The following is an 18,593-nucleotide window of genomic DNA, read 5'->3' as shown; positions in this document are numbered from 1 at the left end:
GTCACTCCTGGTGACACCGAGCGCTCTGCCTCCCCGGGGAGCACGGACGCCTCTGAGGGGCTTCGCTGGATATTCCGCTCAGTCCAAGATGCTCCCGAGGGAAGTGTTTCTTACCGCAGGGATCCACTGCCCCGTGGGCCCAGACGCGCGCCCGGAGCTGGCAAAGTCAGGAACCCGGCGTCTGCCTCTGTTCCAGCGTCCGACGTGCCGCCGGCGCTGAGGCGAGAGGCTGAGCCCTCACGCCCTGTGGGCTGGAGCTTCGTGGAGGAGGCTGCCCGGGCCCCACGCCCGCTCCGCGGCGCCGCGAGGAGGGCTGCTCCGCCAGGCCCCTACCTGTGGATGAAGTTCTTCTTCTCCAGGTACTCCATGGCTGACGAGATCTGCGTGGCCATATACAGCAGCACCACAGCGTTCACCTCCTGCCGGTTACACTCCCGCAGGTAATCCAGCAGGTTCCCATAGGTCATGAACTCAGTGATTATATAGAACGGGGGCTCCCGGGTACAGACCCCTGCCAACAAGACAGACATTGAGGGCTTCGGGGGGCCGCTCTGCTCCCGACTGCACAAGCACCAGAAAAGGAGCCCTGAGGGGCGCCTGGCGGGGGGGGGTTCGGTCGGTTAAGCGTCCGATTTCGGCTCGGGTCACGATCTCGTCATTCACGAGTTCGAGCCCCGCGTCGGGCTCCGTGCTGACGGCTCGGGAGCCCGGAGCCTCTGCTTCGGATGCTGCGTGTCTCCTTCTCGCTCTGCCCCTCCCCCGCTCACACTCCGTGCCCCTCTCTCAAAAATAAACATAAAAAAAAAAAAAATTAAAAAACAGAAAAGAAAATGAAAGAAAAGAGCTCCCGAAACACGTTCTGTGTCTGCCCCAAAGTCTGGGGCCCGACGTCTAATACGGTCCCAAGCACTCGTGGCTTGTGATGTGTTCCTGTGGGAGGGAGGTGGCCACGCTCTTTTCTTCCTCTCGAGCCCCTGAACTCGAACAGAAGACGCCGCCACCGAGCGCAGAAGCGAAGGTCAGGTGCACACCCCACAGCCCACGTCACCCCCACGTGGCGACGTCTGCTCACGGGAGAACTGCAGCGAAGGGACTCTCGAAACCTCTGGTCTCAGAGGCCGGCTGAGATTTGCACCGGACGACTTTGGGGTCTCCACTTAAAGCAACGGCCTATTCCGTCCACACACACGCCATCCCGCATCGGCCTCCTTGCCACCACGGGCCGAGTGTCGCCAGAGGACAGACGTCCACGTCAGACGCGTTCCCCTCCTCTGTCATAGCGCCCGCATCACCCCAGGGGGCGTAAGAGAGAGGCCGTCTCTTGAGAGCTCACTCACCCAGCAACTGCACGAGGTTGGGGTGCTTGATCTCCTTCATCACTGCGGCTTCTTTCAAGAACTCTTCCACCTCCATGGTGTCCTCCTGGGGGAGAAAAGGGGAGGAAGTTGTCTCAGCAAAGAAAGTGTTCGAGCAGGAAAGCACGGCTTGAACAGTTAGTACCAATTGGAGCCTCGACCGACAACCACCCCGGTTCGCCAGGGCCGACCTGCACGATGCCTGCAGTGGATCGATTACTGCCCCCCGTGGCGTAAAGAATTTTCCCCTTTGATGGGGCGCGGGGGTGGCTCCGTCGGTTGAGCGTCCGACTTCGGCTCGGGTCATGATCTCACGGTCCGTGGGTTCGAGCCCTGCATCAGGCTCTGTGCTGACGGCTCGGGGCCTGGAGCCTGCTTCGGATTCTGGGTCTCCCTCTCTCTCTGCCCCTCCCCTGCTCACACTCTGTCTCTCAAAAATAAAAAAAACATTGAAAAAAAAAAAAAAAAGAAGAGTTTTCCCCAACAATAAATATATGTTGGCAACTTGCTTCTGGGGGCTGCTATGCAGAGGATAGTTCTATTTCCCTAAAGAAGAGCTGGTTTCCAAGGAGTCCTAAAACACTTAACATTAAAAAAATATATATATATGTATCACCTGAAGAATCAGAAATGTACCCAATTTAATGGAAGAGACCCTGACACAAAACGATACTATCCTAAAGAAGAATACCACCTCAAAACACTCTGTACCACAGAGGATGCCCGAAATGCAGAGCTATGGGGGTCTCAACGAAGCAATCACCACTATCCACCGGGTCGATTTACGGGTTCTACAATAATCCTCCCCAGCAGCCCCCCTGACGACGGATTCACGGGTATCGTCAGAGATGTCATATTCTAGCAAGTTCACCGTATCTGAACGCCACGCAGAGACAAAGAATATTAGCAAACGCCCAGAGCAAACGTGATGCTATCCCCCCATCTCACGTGCTCTGGGTGGGGGCTCAACTCGAGGGGGCCTTGCCCCTGGCCCCGCACACCACAGTTGGCCCCGTTACACGGGAGGCTTGCTGTGGCCTGCATCAGGCAAACCTCTTTAGGACTTAAAGAACCCACTGTCCTCTGACTGCCGAGACCAGAAGCCAGCGGGTGGCCAATGGCGTGGCCCGCGTGCGTGCGAGAGCCTGGCCACGAAGGCCAACGAGACAGGCAGGACACCACCCTCCGAGTTTCAACACGGAGTCCACGTCTGCCCGGAGAGAAAGACTGCGTGGCAGATGGGGAGTGAACGCCTGGAAAACTAGAGTCGCCCAAGAGCAAAGCTTCATCAGGCTTATTTTCAAGGTGGAACCTTCCAGGTCGTGCCTGCCCCTTCAGGAGGCAGAGCACTCAAAGGGTCCCAACTGCAGCCTCCCGGTGGCCGCGCCATTCTTGCCCCTGCACGTGGAGATTTCCAGAGGACAGGTCAACCTCTACTCAGCACGTTCCCGCTGCGGCCAATCATGTCTACAAGCGGAGCGTGACCGCTGAGGATACGTGTCAGCCCATTATCACTTAGTCTAGGGCTCTCGGAGGCTGAAACTCAGATGCAATTGGCTGCTCTTTAAAAATCGTGGGCTGCTCTGATGTCAATGAGACATCGTAGGTAGTCTCCGTGTCAAGCCGTATGGAGGGCAAGAACTCATCCCTGCCACCGCTCCGCTGGCTGTTCGATTCTTGGGAGTCCTCTCTGCTCCTTAACACGCTCCGCAGAGCATGCCGTTGGCGTGTCTGAAACACCGGGTGACGCGCTGCCGTCAAAGGCTGGGAAGCCTTCTGGAATCCGCCGAGACGATGCTGCTCACGTAGGGACCGGGGGCCTCAAGAGCCTCGCCTGGCCAACAGGAGGTTCACGACGCAGCTCTCAAATAAAGCTTTCTGGGCAAGTGGAGCTTTCCTTCTTTTCAAGCACCACAATAACCAACTCCGCACAGTGAAACCATCTCACAGAGATCGTGGGCTCTGATGGCTCCTGTCGCTTTTCTAGAAGAACCACGTTCTAGATCTTGAGAGGCGTAGACACGTGAGAACAACGATACGGCTTTCGGAGCCATCCCTCTCCTCTTTTTGCCCGTCTTTTTGTCTTCCCCCTCATTCCTACACACTCACACACACGTGTGGATGGTATAAATAATTCCTTGTTTTTTTCTTTCAGGGCAATCGGCGTGAATTTGTCTCCCCCTGGTGGAATCCGGCCGGGTTCAACCTACAGCTGCCACTACCAGCAGCATTCTCTTCTAGTAGCTGTGTTAACCGGGAAACTATCCTGTTATGCTCCTTTCCTTTCATTTAAACTCTTTCTTTTTTTTCAACGTTTATTCATTTTTGAAAGACAGAGAGAGACAGAGCGCAAGCAGGGGAGGGGCAGAGAGACAGAGGGGGACACAGAATCCGAAGCAGGCCCCAGGCTGTCAGCACAGAGCCCGATGCGGGGCTCGAACTCACAAACCGCGAGATCATGACCTGAGCCGAAGCCGGATGCTCAACCGACTGAGCCACCCACGCGCCCCTCCGTCATCTTTTCAAAGAGACATCTTCCACGTACGGAGTAAAATGAACACAGATAATTAGGGTGAAAGCACCACTGAGTGAACGCGGAGTTTCGGCCTTGTCCGTTGGAAGTCAGGTGGGTCGGCCGGCTCTCCTCATGGGGACCGACTGGCCTGGCCCAGATGCACACGAAGGCCTGGCCGGTACAGGGGTGGTTAGAAGGATGGCTTCAGAGCTACGTGGATCGAGCCCTGCCGCTGTGTGACCACGTACAGAGCTCGGTTATTCACACGCCAGAGAAGAGAGGTCTCTGAACAAGGTCCCGTCTACACACCGGGAAAACAGCAGCATCTGCCTCGTGTGCAGAGTCCCGAGCACCGCGCCCAGACGCGGGCAGCACTCAGCCGGCAGGACCCGCTTTTACTGTAACGAACACGGCTGAGAAGCCGGCCGTTTTCGTCGTGTCACAAATAGGCACTCTCTGGACCCAACATCTTCTGTTTTTCTGGTTTTCTTTCTTTTTTTTTTTTTTCAACGTTTTTTATTTATTTTTGGGACAGAGAGAGACAGAGCATGAACGGGGGAGGGGCAGAGAGAGAGGGAGACACAGAATCGGAAACAGGCTCCAGGCTCCGAGCCATCAGCCCAGAGCCTGACTCGGGGCTCGAACTCACGGACCGTGAGATTGTGACCTGGCTGAAGTCGGACGCTTAACCGACTGCGCCACCCAGGCGCCCCGTGTTTTTCTGGTTTTCTAACCAGCTTCATTCACCCTTTTTGCTCCCTGGCCTCGCCCCCAAGTGAAGGTATTCTCCGGCATAACGAAGACATCGGCGGCTCAGTGTTCCACGGGTGCCCCCCTGAGTCTCAGCAGGGACCAAGTCCCCAGGGGGAGGGGCTAAGAGGTCCGTTTCCCCCTCGCTCCCTGGTTCTCAACCAAGTGGCAGGGGAGCAAGGTTAAGACCCCAGGGAAGCAGCATCCCGCACCTGCCAGAGACGGGGCTGCAGAGATGGGGCCGAACTTCGGAGCCAGACCGAGGAAGGCGGTTCACCCGCCAGGTCCACGGAAACAACCGCACACCAAGCCCCCAGAACTCGGGCCTTCGGGTTCGCAGGTGTATCCAGCCCACGGCCAGAACAGAACCCGCCGCGAGAGCGCGCAACGGTGGGTTCCAGGTCGCGCGGCCTCTCTCCCTGACGCCCAGCCCCCTCAGAAGTCAGAGAGCCAGCGCGTGCGACCGTCCAGGGCCATCCTGGAGCCCTTGCTTCTCTGCTCATTTCTGCAGCTCTCTAGTAGAACCAACTGCCTGGGGGGAAAACACCACAAACAAAACCCCAACCAAAACAGGCTGGCGGGGCAGGGCAACGGAGGCACTCTCTCGGCACGGCTGGCCGCGTGCAAACTGGCACCGGGACAGTCTCCTCACGGCCAACGGGGAGAACCCCTGGGGCACGGTCTGTAACGGCAAAGTACCGGAAAGGACACAAATGCCCGCTGAAGGCTGCTAGACGCCAGAAGACATCCACGCGAAAGCAAGACCCCCGTGCGTATACCGATGTGGAACGGGTGCCGAGCTACGTGGGGTGGCCACTAGGAGGTGCAGGGCAGTGTCCACAGCATGCTGCCCTACGGCTAGAAGGGACACCCACACGTGGACTACTTCCGGAAGGGCACAAAAATCCAGGGGGGAGGATACTGTGTGCATACGTTACCTATTCAAAAAACAGGTAAAGAATTTAAGCCTTAACGTTTTTCATCAACGTTATCTTCCACTTTTCTAACGGTAAGTCTGTCAGGAGCTTAGGAGCCAATCCCAATGCCACATTAGATCGAGAGCAGTCTTTCCCCGATTCTAGGACTTTCAGAACGGCTTCATAGGAAGAAAAGGGGGGCTCATAAACAAACTTCTGGAATACAGCTCATTTGAAACGTGGGACTTCCCTGTACCGGACGGTTGTTTCTCTCAGGCACATCCCACCTTTAGCATTGATCACACGCAGGTAAAGTTAAGCCTAGGACCTGGTGAATAATGTCAAAATTCAAACTAGCAGGTCCAGTCGGTGGCCTTTGCTGTAATTCCAGTTTCCCGCCCATAGGGGTCAGCCTAGCACCCTCCTGTCTCCCGTTTTCTGGTCTCGGGCCCTGAAGGTACAGGACCCAACGCTCGCTGCCTGGTGGATCAACACAGAGTCCGGGTTAAAGCAGGGTCTTGCCACCCCCTGCTGCTTCAAGAGGGTCTGCCTCTGCCCTCTGAGGGGCCAGCGACACAAAACAGGCAGGATGGGACGGACCAGGGGATGGTGGGGAGCAGACTGAGACTCAGGTGCCCGGCTGGGGTCTGGTGCCAAGAGCTGCCAGGGCTTTCCAAAGCGTCCTCCTGAAGAGCAAGGGAGATCTAGAGGCCACCCGAGGGGAAGTGAATGGGGGGAGGGGATGGGGATGGGAGTTGTCTAAGACGCATGACTGTGGTTGACGTATTTTGCATGGTGTGCGAGGGGTGAGAACTGGAATGACGATTAAGGAAAGGAGGAGAAGAAAGGAGCTGGGCTTTGGGGCAGGATGTCTGGGCCGGAACCCCGGGTCTGCGGCTCCCCAGCGGGTAACACCAGGCCAGTTACCTGGCCCGCCCGCACTGCACGTTCCTCAAGCCTGAAATGGCAGTGACAGGCAGGCCCTTCCCTTACAAGGTGTCTGTGAGGATTAAGTGAGATGCTACACACGGAGCGGGGCACTCAGACTGCAGGCCCATAGTAAGAGCTCAATGAACAGTAACCATAACTGTCATTTAGAACCCACTCAAGGTTCTCAACCTCTCCAGGGGCGATAAATGCCCCAAATAGTACTATCAATCTTACTGGACAAGCGGGAACCCTATTGTAGAGATGTGCCTTATGCCGAGGAGGAGGAAGAAGGGATAATTTACTTCGCACTTGCCCAGTACTGTATTTCGGGTTGACACATCTCTAGAATCTGACGCTTTCCCTTTTCCCTAATTAGCTATCACCTGGGGTGACGACTCCGAGAAATCCACACAACTGGATTCTGTACTTTTTTACCAGCTGTAGGACTGTAATAAGGCTCTTGGGGAAAACCGTTAAAAGTATAAAAAAAAAAAGTTTAGTAGTGTATCATTAGAGAAATAGACTCTAAAAGGCACCCAACTTCCCGATAAGTCTGATTTGCGGGTACAAGAAAGCCACCACTGCCAGACAAGTCCCTCCGGGAGGCGCCCTACCCTGACTCCCTGGCGGCAGCTCAGGAACCAAGGTCACAGCGTCAGCTGCTGGACTGTGTCCTCCCCACGCTTCGAGTAGTGCAAACTCTCCCTCTTTCTAACGTTTTCAAACAAGCCTTGCTGGGTGGAAACCAGGAATTCTGTGCTTTTGTTCCTCTTTGTTTCACGTGTGCAAATACTGGCAAGCGTGTGGGTGATGCCCGGGCCTTTAACAGTTTCTCAAGCTGGTCAAGGCCCGGAGGCCAGCCTGGTGTTCAGCCCTGCACCAGATCGGGACACTGAGCACAAGCACACGCCTCTCCCTGGACTTGCCTGGTCTGGGGGTGGGGGGACGGGGCAGCGGCCGGTGCAGCGCATATCCAATCACCTTATTCCTGCGGATCAGACTCTTCACTGCGCCCCACTGCCGCCAGGAGAAGGTTCCCGGCTCTGTAGCCTCCGTGACTTACCGTGGGCTCTATGCCCTCCGCCTCTGTCCAGGCCTCCGCTCCTCTACTCTGGCACCAACCCACCCTGCACTTTCTCCCCACCATGGGGAGCTCACCAGTCCCCCCCGACCCCCACCTCATTCCTGTGCGGTGTGAGGGCGCCTCGCTCCTGCCTCGGGCCCCGGTCACCCCACGCTGCAGGTTCTGCCATTGCCCGTCTCTCCTCCTAACTGCGCTGTTCTACCTACCTAGGCTGGCCTGAGGTGCAGAACTCTATTCTTACAACCCTAGGGCTAAGCCCAGGGTCTGGCAAGCAGAAACGAGGGTCTCGCTAAGTGTTTATTGAGTTTTTAAAAAATCATGTCTGGAAAGTATCCAGGAGTCCTCAAGTGACCCCAAACCACGCTATCCGCCCCCCGACCCAAAACACACAAGCGTCAGTCCTGCTCCAAGGGCTGGTCTAACGGGGTATGTTCAATATGAGCGCCAGGAGGCACCCTTGTTTTCTAGAACTGCAGACTGCTAGTCTTTCTCTGAAGCATCACTTTACACGAGCCAGAAACTGTAATTTCCACTTTGCTGCACCTCTGAGCACAGGCGGCAGGTAAGTAACAGAGTCCCTGAAAGGCAAGCGATCTGGCTGCCCGGGTTTCCAAGCACGTGCCCGACGGGCTCCTGAGAAGCGTGTGCGCGCCGGGGTCCCTTCCTCCAGCCGGGTGGATGTTTCCCTTCTTCTTGTCCAACGGCTACAGGAGGGCCTCCCCTCAGCCTCCGCGTGGTTGTCAGGGTAATCGGTTCGCTTACAGCAAGTGCAAATGGCACAGGTCAACGCTAGGGGACGCTCTGGCCACAGGTAAAAAGCTCAGATCACATCCTGAAGGCCGAGGGCCCCAGATGAAACCCGCTGCTTGGCCTCAAGGTTTCAAAGAACTTCAAACCCCGCCCAGAAACTACGAACACCGTGTGTTAGTGCAGACGAGAGAACGATGGCCCGGAACCCGAGTCAGAAGCCCTGACGTTCCCTTCGTGCCTTCGTCCGCTCCCATTTCCAGCAGTCGGGACTCACACTACACAGAACTGGATGGAACCTGCCAGGAACGCCCAACGCGCTTGCCTTTCAGATCTGCCAACAAACATCCACTGGAGAGTCCAACGCATTTTGGTTAAATCCCCTTCTTTCAAAACTCACAGCTTTTCCCCTCCTTCTCCTGCTTCTCAATAGGAAGTGATTCAAAGGCCACACGGACAGGACGGAAACCCACGGCTTTAAAAGATTCTTGCCATGGAATGAAAAAACTTCTCCGAATGACTAATCTTTTTACACCAAAAACCACAGCGTGTCTCAGCACTCGCCCTACGTGGAGGCACGGAGTCTGGGAGGGGGACTGAACCCGTCGGAAGAGGTCGGCCGAGGCCTGCAGAGGCCCTTCCTGGGCTGCCCACCGGCAGCAACGAACCGTGTTCGGCCGCGAGCCGCGGCGGCAGCCCCAGACCTACCTTCAAGGTCTTCACGGCCACCGTCAGGCTGTATTTCTTCCACACGCCCTCGTACACCTCTCCGTACTGGCCGCCTCCCAGCTTGTGCTTCATGGTGATGTCCGTGCGTTCCATCTCCCACTTGTCGTAGTTGGGGGACACGCCGTAGACGGTGGGCTTGTTGCGCTTGGGGGCTGGGTAATGGAGAGTGGTGATGAGCCCGTCCGCCACAGTCGAGTGATGATGAACCAACTCCGCCAAAGTGTTGAAGCGGCTCTCTGAGGAGACGTAGAGCTGAGGGAAACAGACAGCACAGCCTTCAGCCCACAGACACACACACACCCAGACACCTCTGCTGAGCCTAAGTGAGTGTGCAGAAAATCACTTAGACTGTGCTCCTCGACACGTGCTGTAATTTACTTGAAGCAGAAAGATACAATAAAATGCCTCAGGGCCTTTGCACCTGCTGCTCCCTCTGCCTGAAATCCTTCGGCCACTTAATCATCATACGCCTGGGTCTCCCTTACCATTCCGAGCCCAGGGTAAATGTCACTGTCACTGTGCCACTGGACCTAGTCATCACCCAGCACTAGTCATCAAATCACCTTCCTTCCTTCTCTGCATTATACTTACCGCTGGCTGATCGGTCCCTGTTTATCTGCTGGATTACTTCCTGTCTGTCAACACCTTCTAGAATGTCAGCTTCTTGAGAGCAAAGCCCTAAGTGGTCTGTTTTTATCCTGGATCCCCAGTGTGGAGAACAAGAAATGAGCACATAATAGGCACTAAATAAATGCCTGTTGATTACATTAACGAAGAGCAGAACTTAGTATTTGCAGACTAAAAAAGAAAGTTTTTTTTTTTTTTTGTTTTTAGTTTTTTTTTAACGTTTATTTATTTTTGAGAGACAAAACCTGAGCGGGAGAAGGGCAGAGAGAGAGACAGAGAGAGGCAGACACAGAATCCGAAGCAGGGTCCAGGCTCTGAGCTGTCAGCACGGAGCCAGATGTGGGGCTCGAACCCATGAACTGTGAGATCATGACCTAGGCCGAAGTTGGATGCTTAACTGACTGAGCCACCCAGGTGCCCCAAGAAAGTAATTGTTTAAAATTACACTTATTACCTGAAACCTAGAATTATTACTTATAGTTATATAATTACCCAGATCTAAACGGTGACCCGAGATGGAAATCACTAAACAAAACAAAAATCTCTTTCTCATTCTCACTCCCTCGATCTGGGCTAAGGAGCACCAGAGGCCAAGGCTTGCAAACCCCAGCTGGATGCCACCATGGGTGCCCCTGGTCAGCCCATGCCAGGAATGGATCGGGGGTGCACAAGGGCCACACAGCCTCCTCCGCCGTGGGGAAGGGAGGAGAAAGATTATAGACACCAGTGCACACAACCCGTCCACGTGTGGTTCTCGTCTGAACACACAGGAAAGGAAGGGAAAAGAGCAGCTGACAGACAGCAAGTAGTGATGGTGACAGCTATCTTTCTTCTTCTTTTTTTTTTTGTTCGTTTCAGGGAGGCGGTGAGGGAGTGCTTCCACATTAAACAATTCCCACGTTGCAATCCACACAGGACATCGGCTCCAGGCAGACAAGGGATCAGTGAACCTACCAGCTCATGAAGGGCAGCCAACGAGTGTGGGAAGGGGGAAAGGACACTAAAAATCATGACTAGGTGTTCGTAAGACTTGCCCTGACTACAGAGACGGAGGAGGAACGCGGGTTTGAAAGAGCGGTGATGCCTGGGGCAGGAAGACGAAAAGGGAACAGGACTCACCTATAGCTGTAGTATCTTGATTACCTAAAAACAGAAGGGGGGGTGGGGTGGAAACAGAAAACGGAAGAAAAAGCCTGAAGCACACAGCAGCCCAAGGCCTTGGCTGTCGGTTATGGGAGGCTCCCCACCACTTTCTGTAAGTTTGTAATAGGAAAGAATTAAAGTATTTTCAAAGAAGAAAATATTAACGAATGCATGAGTCGATGCCATTTGCAACCCTCGAGAGGGTAAATAGGATTCTTTATCACTTGGGGAGATGACAGAGTTTTAAAACTCAGGCGAGCCAGTGGCCAACTCTGACTTAGGGGTTTGTAATTTACACTCTTTTGGTTGCAATCCTAGCGAAACAAAATTCTTGAGCAACCCAAGAACTGTCGAGAAAGAGCCTCTAGCTCTGGGGGACTCGTCCCTCTGCAAGACGGTGCCCCCCAATGGCAGGACCTTTCAGGGTGAGGAGAAGGCCCACCAGGAGGCCCCACCGAGAACCTGACTCTGAGTGAACGGCTCTAGGGACACGTGAGGAGTTGTGCTCAGGGCGCACGAAGGTGTTGGGAGGAGGCAGGGAGCACAGGCACTGCCAGCCTGGGAGCTTGCCCCGAGCCACACGGTGGCGTCCACACGGTGACGTCCTTGGCATACCTGTCAGTGGGCAGGGCCGAGTGGGATGTGGGGACAGCCCCTAATCCCACCCCTCTCTGGAAACATCTGTCAGTTGTCCAACTACCTCACTGCAGGTGCCAAGTGTTCCAAGCCGTCCTGTTTCGGGGCAGCTGTTTTCGCTACCGTGGAGTGTAGACAAGAGGGAAGAAGTGCTCCCTGGAATCCAAGCCCGCCCCCCCCCCCCCCCCCCCCCCGGCAGGGGCCGCCCCCCCCCCCCCGCCCGCCCCCCCGGGGGGGGGGGGGGGGGGGCGCAGGTCACCTGGGAGCAAGGCTCATTACCTACTTCTCCCCTTCTCCCCGGCAGCTTGCAAGGAGTGCTCTCCAACCCGAGGATGGAGTTCCCTCAACCACCCAGAATGCTAATGGCTCCCCAAGCCCTCGTTTATGCAGAATTTGTGCTTGGTCCCCTTTGATTCCCTCACAGGCTCTTCCTGCTAGAGATTTCAGAGTTTCGGGAGGTTTCGCTGCTCACACCCACTTTATCCTTTTCTGTAATTAAATGTACAGACCCTGTGACTTAGAGTTCATCTGTCAGCATAAAATTTACATACCGACACTTATTAAATATTAAAACTACTCTCCCTTCCCAGCGCAGTGCACGACCATCTTCTAACAGTCAAGTCTGGAGGCTTCCTTCTGGTTAGTTCTGAGTTCCGCGCATTCTGCTAGTGAGCTGGGTGGTCTGCATCAGGAATTCATGGCCCGATCAAAGAAAGTGAAATTAGCATCAAGACGTTCAGAGAAGAAAGTGAAATTAGCATCATGAATGGCATGTCTTTATCCTGCGCACCTGATCACATAAACACTCTGGCTGCTCAGCCGAGACTGGGCCTCTTCCTGATCGCACAGGAACCCCAAAGATAGGACCTGTCAAATCAGCTCACCAGAAACAGCTTTTCCTCCTGACAGCCACACGGCCAGGCTTATCAGCGCTTAGTCCTGTGCCCCCTTTAGGGGCCTCAGACCCCGGAGTCCCACCCGGGAGGTACTGGTTACAGGTTACAGGCAGCCTGGCCTGGGAGCTTCCAGAGTCCAGCAGGAAGGCAAGACTTACTAATTAAGCAGGACTTAATAATGCTCCGAGTCTCCCGGACGAAGGGCAAGTCAGCCACGTGTTAGCAGGCTTTTCCCCGGAATGCCTGCACCTGCCAAGCCACCGCCAGGGTGGGTAAATCTTAAAAACTCAAGAGGTTGCGCGGTTGGCCCGTCCTGCCACCTCTGCTAAAGCTTAAGCCCAAATTCCATTCCTGTCAACCTGAACCTGTCACTTCGGCAGACCGTGACAATAAGCGTCGCCTGGGAACTTCTTTGAAGAAAAGGACAGACTCTATCAAGGGCTACAAGGAATTGTGGAACCTGACAGTGGCATCCCACAGAAGTAAATAAAGTGCAGACACAAATAGCCAGAACTAAAAATGATCCAGGCAGGGGGCTGGCGGAGAGGAATGCGCCCTTGACTCCACTGAGCTGGCAGGGAGCTCGGAGAAAGCACAGAGCGCGACACTCTGACCCCAGGGTACATGGGGGTCTCCAGACTGTCAAGAGTCCTAGGAGCGGCGATGGCTCGGTTTGGTGCGGCCCGTGCAAGAGTCCAGCTCGAAGCTCCCCGAGCCCCGGGGCCGACTGGCCGGCCACAACTGCTGTCGAGGCTTAGGAACATGACAACAGCAGCAGTCCAGAGCCAAGAGGGCGGAGGCACCAAAGAAATCTTTTGGGGCCTTGCAGAAGAGTCTGCCATATTCAGTCGTTGTGTGAAGATTAGCTGTTTGAAAATAAGAATTAAACTTATGCAACCCCGGCCCGTCCCTCCTACCGACCTTAAATTTTCCCCTCAGAAATCCAAAAAGGATTGCATCAAGGCTCTGCTATGTGAGTTCTTTTTTTTTTCAGGGCCGAGCCACACGGTCTCATGCGTGGCTGTGATACCGCCCCCACTACCTCTGACGCTGTTCCCCTCATTCCAGGAACATGATCCCACCCGACACAGCCCCTCAAGTGCAGGCCTCACAGAGAGGCGCCTCCGCAGATGGCCGGCCCGATAACCCCGGGGGCTGAGCCGTCTCCAGGTGCTCGGACAGCTGAAGGGAGGGGTCTCTGCCAGGGAGGGGTCTCTGCCAGGGAGGGAAGACGGCAGGAGGCCCAGCACGCTCGGGTGAGGCGCCCAGTGACGGACACCGCCCGGTCGAATGAGCTCCCTGTGCTCCAACCCGGAATGAAAGGAGCCCCTGGCACACCCCTGGCCGGCTTTTCGACCGACGGGTTGGCATCCTCATCGGACGCCTCTCAAATTCCCTGAATCATGTATCCCACACGCAGGCCTTACTCTCTCCCTCTGAACAGTATTTTGGACCAACCGGCGGCTCATGAGTCGTCAAACTAGATCATGCCTGCCCGAATCTGTTCCTAGGATGCCTGATTAAACAACTCCGGGGGGGAGAAACCGGGACCCCGAGCAGCACAGACCTCAACTGATTACCGCTGGATAAACAGCACCGATGGGAAGCAAGCTGTCAGCTCCGGGAGATCACCTCCCTCACGGGCGGGGTGCTCTGCTCTTCTAATTCACTACAGAGGAACCCTTGTGGTCTGAAGGCACGGTTTCACAGGGCCCGCCACCCTGGAATGCACCCTCGCAGAATGGAAGGACCCAGCTCCACATCCGGGGTAGGACGAGGCCCCAAAACACAAGCTGATAGGGCCGGTCTGTGGTCACGCATCAGCAAGCCCCTGTGCTCCTGTACAAACCTCTGCTGTCACGAAAAGCACCAGGTAGCAGCAGTAAGGACTTCGGCCAGAAGACTTTGGGATGTGCGCGAAAGACAACAGAGAAGAATGTGAAAAAGAGAAATATACATGCATTCGTTTTGGGTGAGGAGAGCCATAAAAATGCTAAGAGGGTTAGGAGGAGGGGCCCAGCCCTACCCCACACTGAAACGTACTTTAATTCTGGTATGGGAAGAGAACAGAGAGCAGATCGACAGACCCAAAATGCATAAGCTAATCTGGTATATTTCAAACATGCAGGAAAAGATGAATTTAGTAAATGGTACAGGGATCCCTCAAAACACGATGCGCGTACGTTACACGTTACGAGAGACCGTCGTGGCCCATCCGGGACAGAGGTTTCCACGAGCCTGCTAAACACAGTGTTGATGAGGCGGAGGGACACAAGCCCTCCTACATTTCTCATAGAGGCCGCAGGTCTCACCAGAAGCAAGGGGAGGAAACACATCTGTCCAATTTCTACGGGAGGTAATCTGACAACACCCACATAAATTTTTTTTTTTTAAATGTTCATTTATTTTTGAGACAGAGACAGATTGTGAGTGGGGTAGAGGCAGAGAGAGAGAGAGAGACACAGAATCTGAAGCGGGCTCCGGGCTCCGAGCTGTCAGCACAGAGCCCGACGCGGGGCTCAAACTCATCAACCGCGAGATCATGACCCGAGCCGAAGTCGGACACTCAACCGACTGAGCCACCCAGGCGCCCCAACATCTACGCAAGTACTGAATGCACAGAACCTTCAATCAGTTCCAGCAACTTACTTCGCATACACTTATACCCAAAACAAAGTATGTGCGATATGTTCAAACCGCAGGATGTGACCCACTAGGGGGTCTACGAAATAAATTGAGGGGATTCTGGCCAGAACTTTTAAAGAAAATGAAACCGAACTGAATGGAATACAAAATACCAAGAGTGCATCACCTCTAGCGAGGGTAAGTAGGGTTTCAAGAATCTTCTGTTACCAGTGAGGACTGGGTGCTACTGTAAATGTTTTCATACAGTGTGCCAACATTATTTTTTTTTTAAAGGTGTGAAAGCCACCTCGTGTTATTTACAACAGCCAAAGATTGGAAACCACCTAAAACTCAACCCCCAGGGGACTGCTTCAGTGAACGATGGTCCATCCGCGCGAGGCATTCATTAGTAAGAATGAGATGGCTCTAAATGCGCTGCAGGAAAGCAATCTTCAAAAAATATTACTAGGTGGGAAAAGCAAGATGCAGACCAGTGAGGAGTTTGCATCATTTGTGCTTTTTTAAACGTAAACCTGTACTGGGGAACTCTGAAAGAAACTGGTCACGGTTGGGGGGGGGGGGGGCCCTGGGGAGGGGAATGGAATTAGGAGACGGAATTATTTCCCACTCTAATTCATTTTGCTCTTTTTTAATTTTTTTTTTAATGTTTATTTATTTTTGAGACAGACAGAGACAGAGCATGAACAGGGGAGGGGCAGAGAGAGAGGGAGACACAGAATCCGAAAGAGGCTCCAGGCTCTGAGCGGTCAGCACAGAGCCCGACGCGGGGCTCGAACTCACGGACCGTGAGATCATGACCTGAGCCGAAGTCGGACGCGCTTAACTGACCGAGCCACCCAGGCGCCCCATGTTCTTTTTTTTTTTTTTTTTTAAACATGTGCACACATTACGTGTCATTTAAAAAACACATCCGGCATCTAGACCCAGCCCGATAATCTGCTACCTCTGCCCTCGACACTGGCAGAGTGTAGCAGGGTCTATAGCAGGGCCCGAGCCTGGTTCCATCGATCACGTAGGATGTGATTCCAGGCAAGACATGTTCTCCCTCTTAAGTTCCCATCTCCTTAATGCAAAAATGCCGTAGTCCACAGCAACCTCTGCCCCGAGGACTGAGGTGAAGTTTATTTTTTATTTTTTTTGCATTTATTTATTTTTGAGAGGCAGAGATGAGCAGAGGAGGGGCAGAGAGAGAATGAGACAGAATCCGAAGCAGGCTCCAGGCTGTGAGCTGTCAACACAGAGCCTGACGTGGGGCTCGAACCCACAAACTGGGAGATCACGACCTGAGCCAATGTCGCATGCTCAACCAACTGAGCCACCCAGGCGCCCCCTGAGGTGAAGTTTAAATGAGACTGAAAAATGCAGCGGCCAACAGCAGGACCCCAGAAAATGTTAATCCCCCCCATCCCTTCATGGACTCTTAAGTAGTGTTCATATAAAGATCACAAAACCACATATATCAACTCTTACAAAACTACAAGTGAGGGGGTGCCCAGGTGGCTCAGTCAGTTAGGTGTCCGACTCTTGGTTTCGGCGCAGGTCACACGATCTCACGGTTCATGGGTTCGAGTCCCGTGTCAGGCTCTGCACTGGCAGCACGGAGCCTGCTGGTGATTCTCTTTCTCCCTCTCTGCCCCTCCCCTACTGTCTCTGTCTCTCTCAAAATACATAAACTTAAAAACAGAGGTGCCTGGGTGGCTCAGTCGGTTAAGCGCCTGACTTCGGCTCAGGTCATGATCTCACAGTTCACAAGCTTGAGCCTCACATGGGGCTCTGTGCTGAGAGCTCAGAGCCTGGAGCCTGCTTGGGTTTCTGTGTCTCCCTCTCTCTCTGCCCCTCTCCTGCTGGCATAGTCTCTCCCTCAAAAACGAACATTAAAAAACAAACAAAAAACCCAAAAACTACAATCTGGGTTTGGAAACCTCTTGATATGATGATGCGATCTCATTTTTGTTTAAAACCTGTGTGTGTGTATGTATGTATCCGCATGTAGACACATACACACGTGATCTTATCTGTAGGAAGAATGTCATGTACTCATTTGGGGGAAGTGCTCTTAAGGGGCCTTTTACCCTAAAAGTACCTATCTATTTACTGCAACTTCACCCACTGGAGATGAACTGCTACCACGATAGATTTTTTAAAAAGGAAGAGACTTAATATCTTACAAGCAGTGCGTCCAAGAACCAACAGGTAATTCCCCGTCTTATGAAACAGCTAACCACAAAACCCCAGCAGGACAGGCACAGGGCCGCCCCGGGCCCATGGACTTATCACATCACGTGATCAGTCCTCGACAGAAGGGCTTTCACAGGCTACCGGAACGACGCCTGCGGTCCCCTGAAGAGGCCGTCTTCGAGCATTTTCCCGGTTGAGCTTTGCCGCGGTAACTTCTCGACCCCAGTGGCAGGAGCTCTGGGTCGTCCTGGCCAAAGGCTAGCCGCCCATCCCCACGCACCACCCCCAGCTGGTCAGCTGCCCCGTCTGGGGGCCCCTACCTTGCCATCGGAAGCGGTGTTGATCCTGTAGTGGTACACCCTCCCTTCGTATCTCAGCGAGATGGACCTCTGGCCGGGGCTGCTCTCGCTCTCCCGCACCAAGAAGCTGCCGTTGATCCCGCTGCTCAGCAGGTACTCGGCGGCGTTGCGGGACACGGGCCCGTGGTACCAGGAATGTTTCTCCAGACTGTTGACTGGCGTGATGTAGTTGCTCGGGACCCACCCTTGGCCATTTTTGGTCTGGGCCTCGCACCATTCCCCATTGTGGTTGTAGCCCAGAACCCGGAGCTTTTCACCTTGGAAGAGAATCAAACCAGACATCAGCTTCCAACGCTGGCTTTGTTCATTCCCATGTATTCTTATAGGATTACTAAAACGTCTCCAAATTCCTAACTACCTGCTTCGCTGGAACAAATCCGCATAAATATACGCATTTGTGGGTCCGTGGAAGAATACAGAACATGCAGAGAAATACACAGCCTCGGTTTTCGTAAATAATACACGCTGCGTTGCCCAAGTGTTCTGTTCCTAACATAAGGACGTTTTTTAGGGAAAAGATACTTTTTCTTAAAAAAATAAAAATAAAAATAAAAATAAAAGTGTTTTCCGTGTCTGGCCCATGTGTCCCTTTCACTATGAAATAGGGGATGTGCGTTTTCTAAGGACTTCTCATATAGGAACTCTTCTCCTTTAGGAAAAGTGGCTCTCTTATAAAGATGCTGGGCTTTTTTTTGGGACCTCCCTGCACTCCAACTTTAAAGCTGCTCTTTCAGTCAGTGAAGGGGTATTCAGTCAAGCCCCAGTTTCCCCTGATTTCTGTCTCTTGCAACCCCCCATTTGGTCTGTGGCCCTTTTACCTTTAGTGATGCTTAGGGTGTTATCCCCACTGGCCACAAAATCATACAGTGCAACAAAAAGGTTGGGGTCATTTTCACTGGGACCAGCAAGAAGGTTTTCCTTGGAGTTCCAACGAGCTGCTTCGCTCAGACCTTGGGGCTCAAAGTCAGACGCTACTGGCCTCTGAAGGGCTTCTGGAAGAGAAAAGAAGAAAGGAACAGGAAGAGGTGGGGGAAAAAATTAATTTCATTCTCAGGAGCAAAAACAGTCTGCTTCCATCATT

General features: G+C 53.7%; 1 protein-coding gene across 1 annotated transcript; it reads right to left on the bottom strand.

Annotated features, from left to right (window-relative positions):
• Nucleotides 1–40: 40 nt before the first annotated feature.
• LOC125918284 (tyrosine-protein kinase ABL1) lies at nucleotides 41–18,547 on the bottom strand (the record flags this gene model as incomplete). The annotated part of the gene is made up of 5 exons (XM_049624298.1): nucleotides 41–511; nucleotides 1,338–1,422; nucleotides 9,007–9,279; nucleotides 17,474–17,769; nucleotides 18,331–18,547. Coding segments are annotated over 5 exons (1,053 nt in total), but the record flags the coding sequence as incomplete, so codon positions are not given.
• Between the last annotated feature and the right edge of the window lie 46 nt (nucleotides 18,548–18,593).

Source organism: Panthera uncia, unplaced genomic scaffold (assembly GCF_023721935.1).
Source record: "Panthera uncia isolate 11264 unplaced genomic scaffold, Puncia_PCG_1.0 HiC_scaffold_638, whole genome shotgun sequence".
Classification (NCBI taxonomy): domain Eukaryota; kingdom Metazoa; phylum Chordata; class Mammalia; order Carnivora; family Felidae; genus Panthera; species Panthera uncia.
The sequence above is the reverse complement of the archived record's forward strand: the minus strand, read 5'-3'. Positions and strand labels throughout refer to the sequence as shown.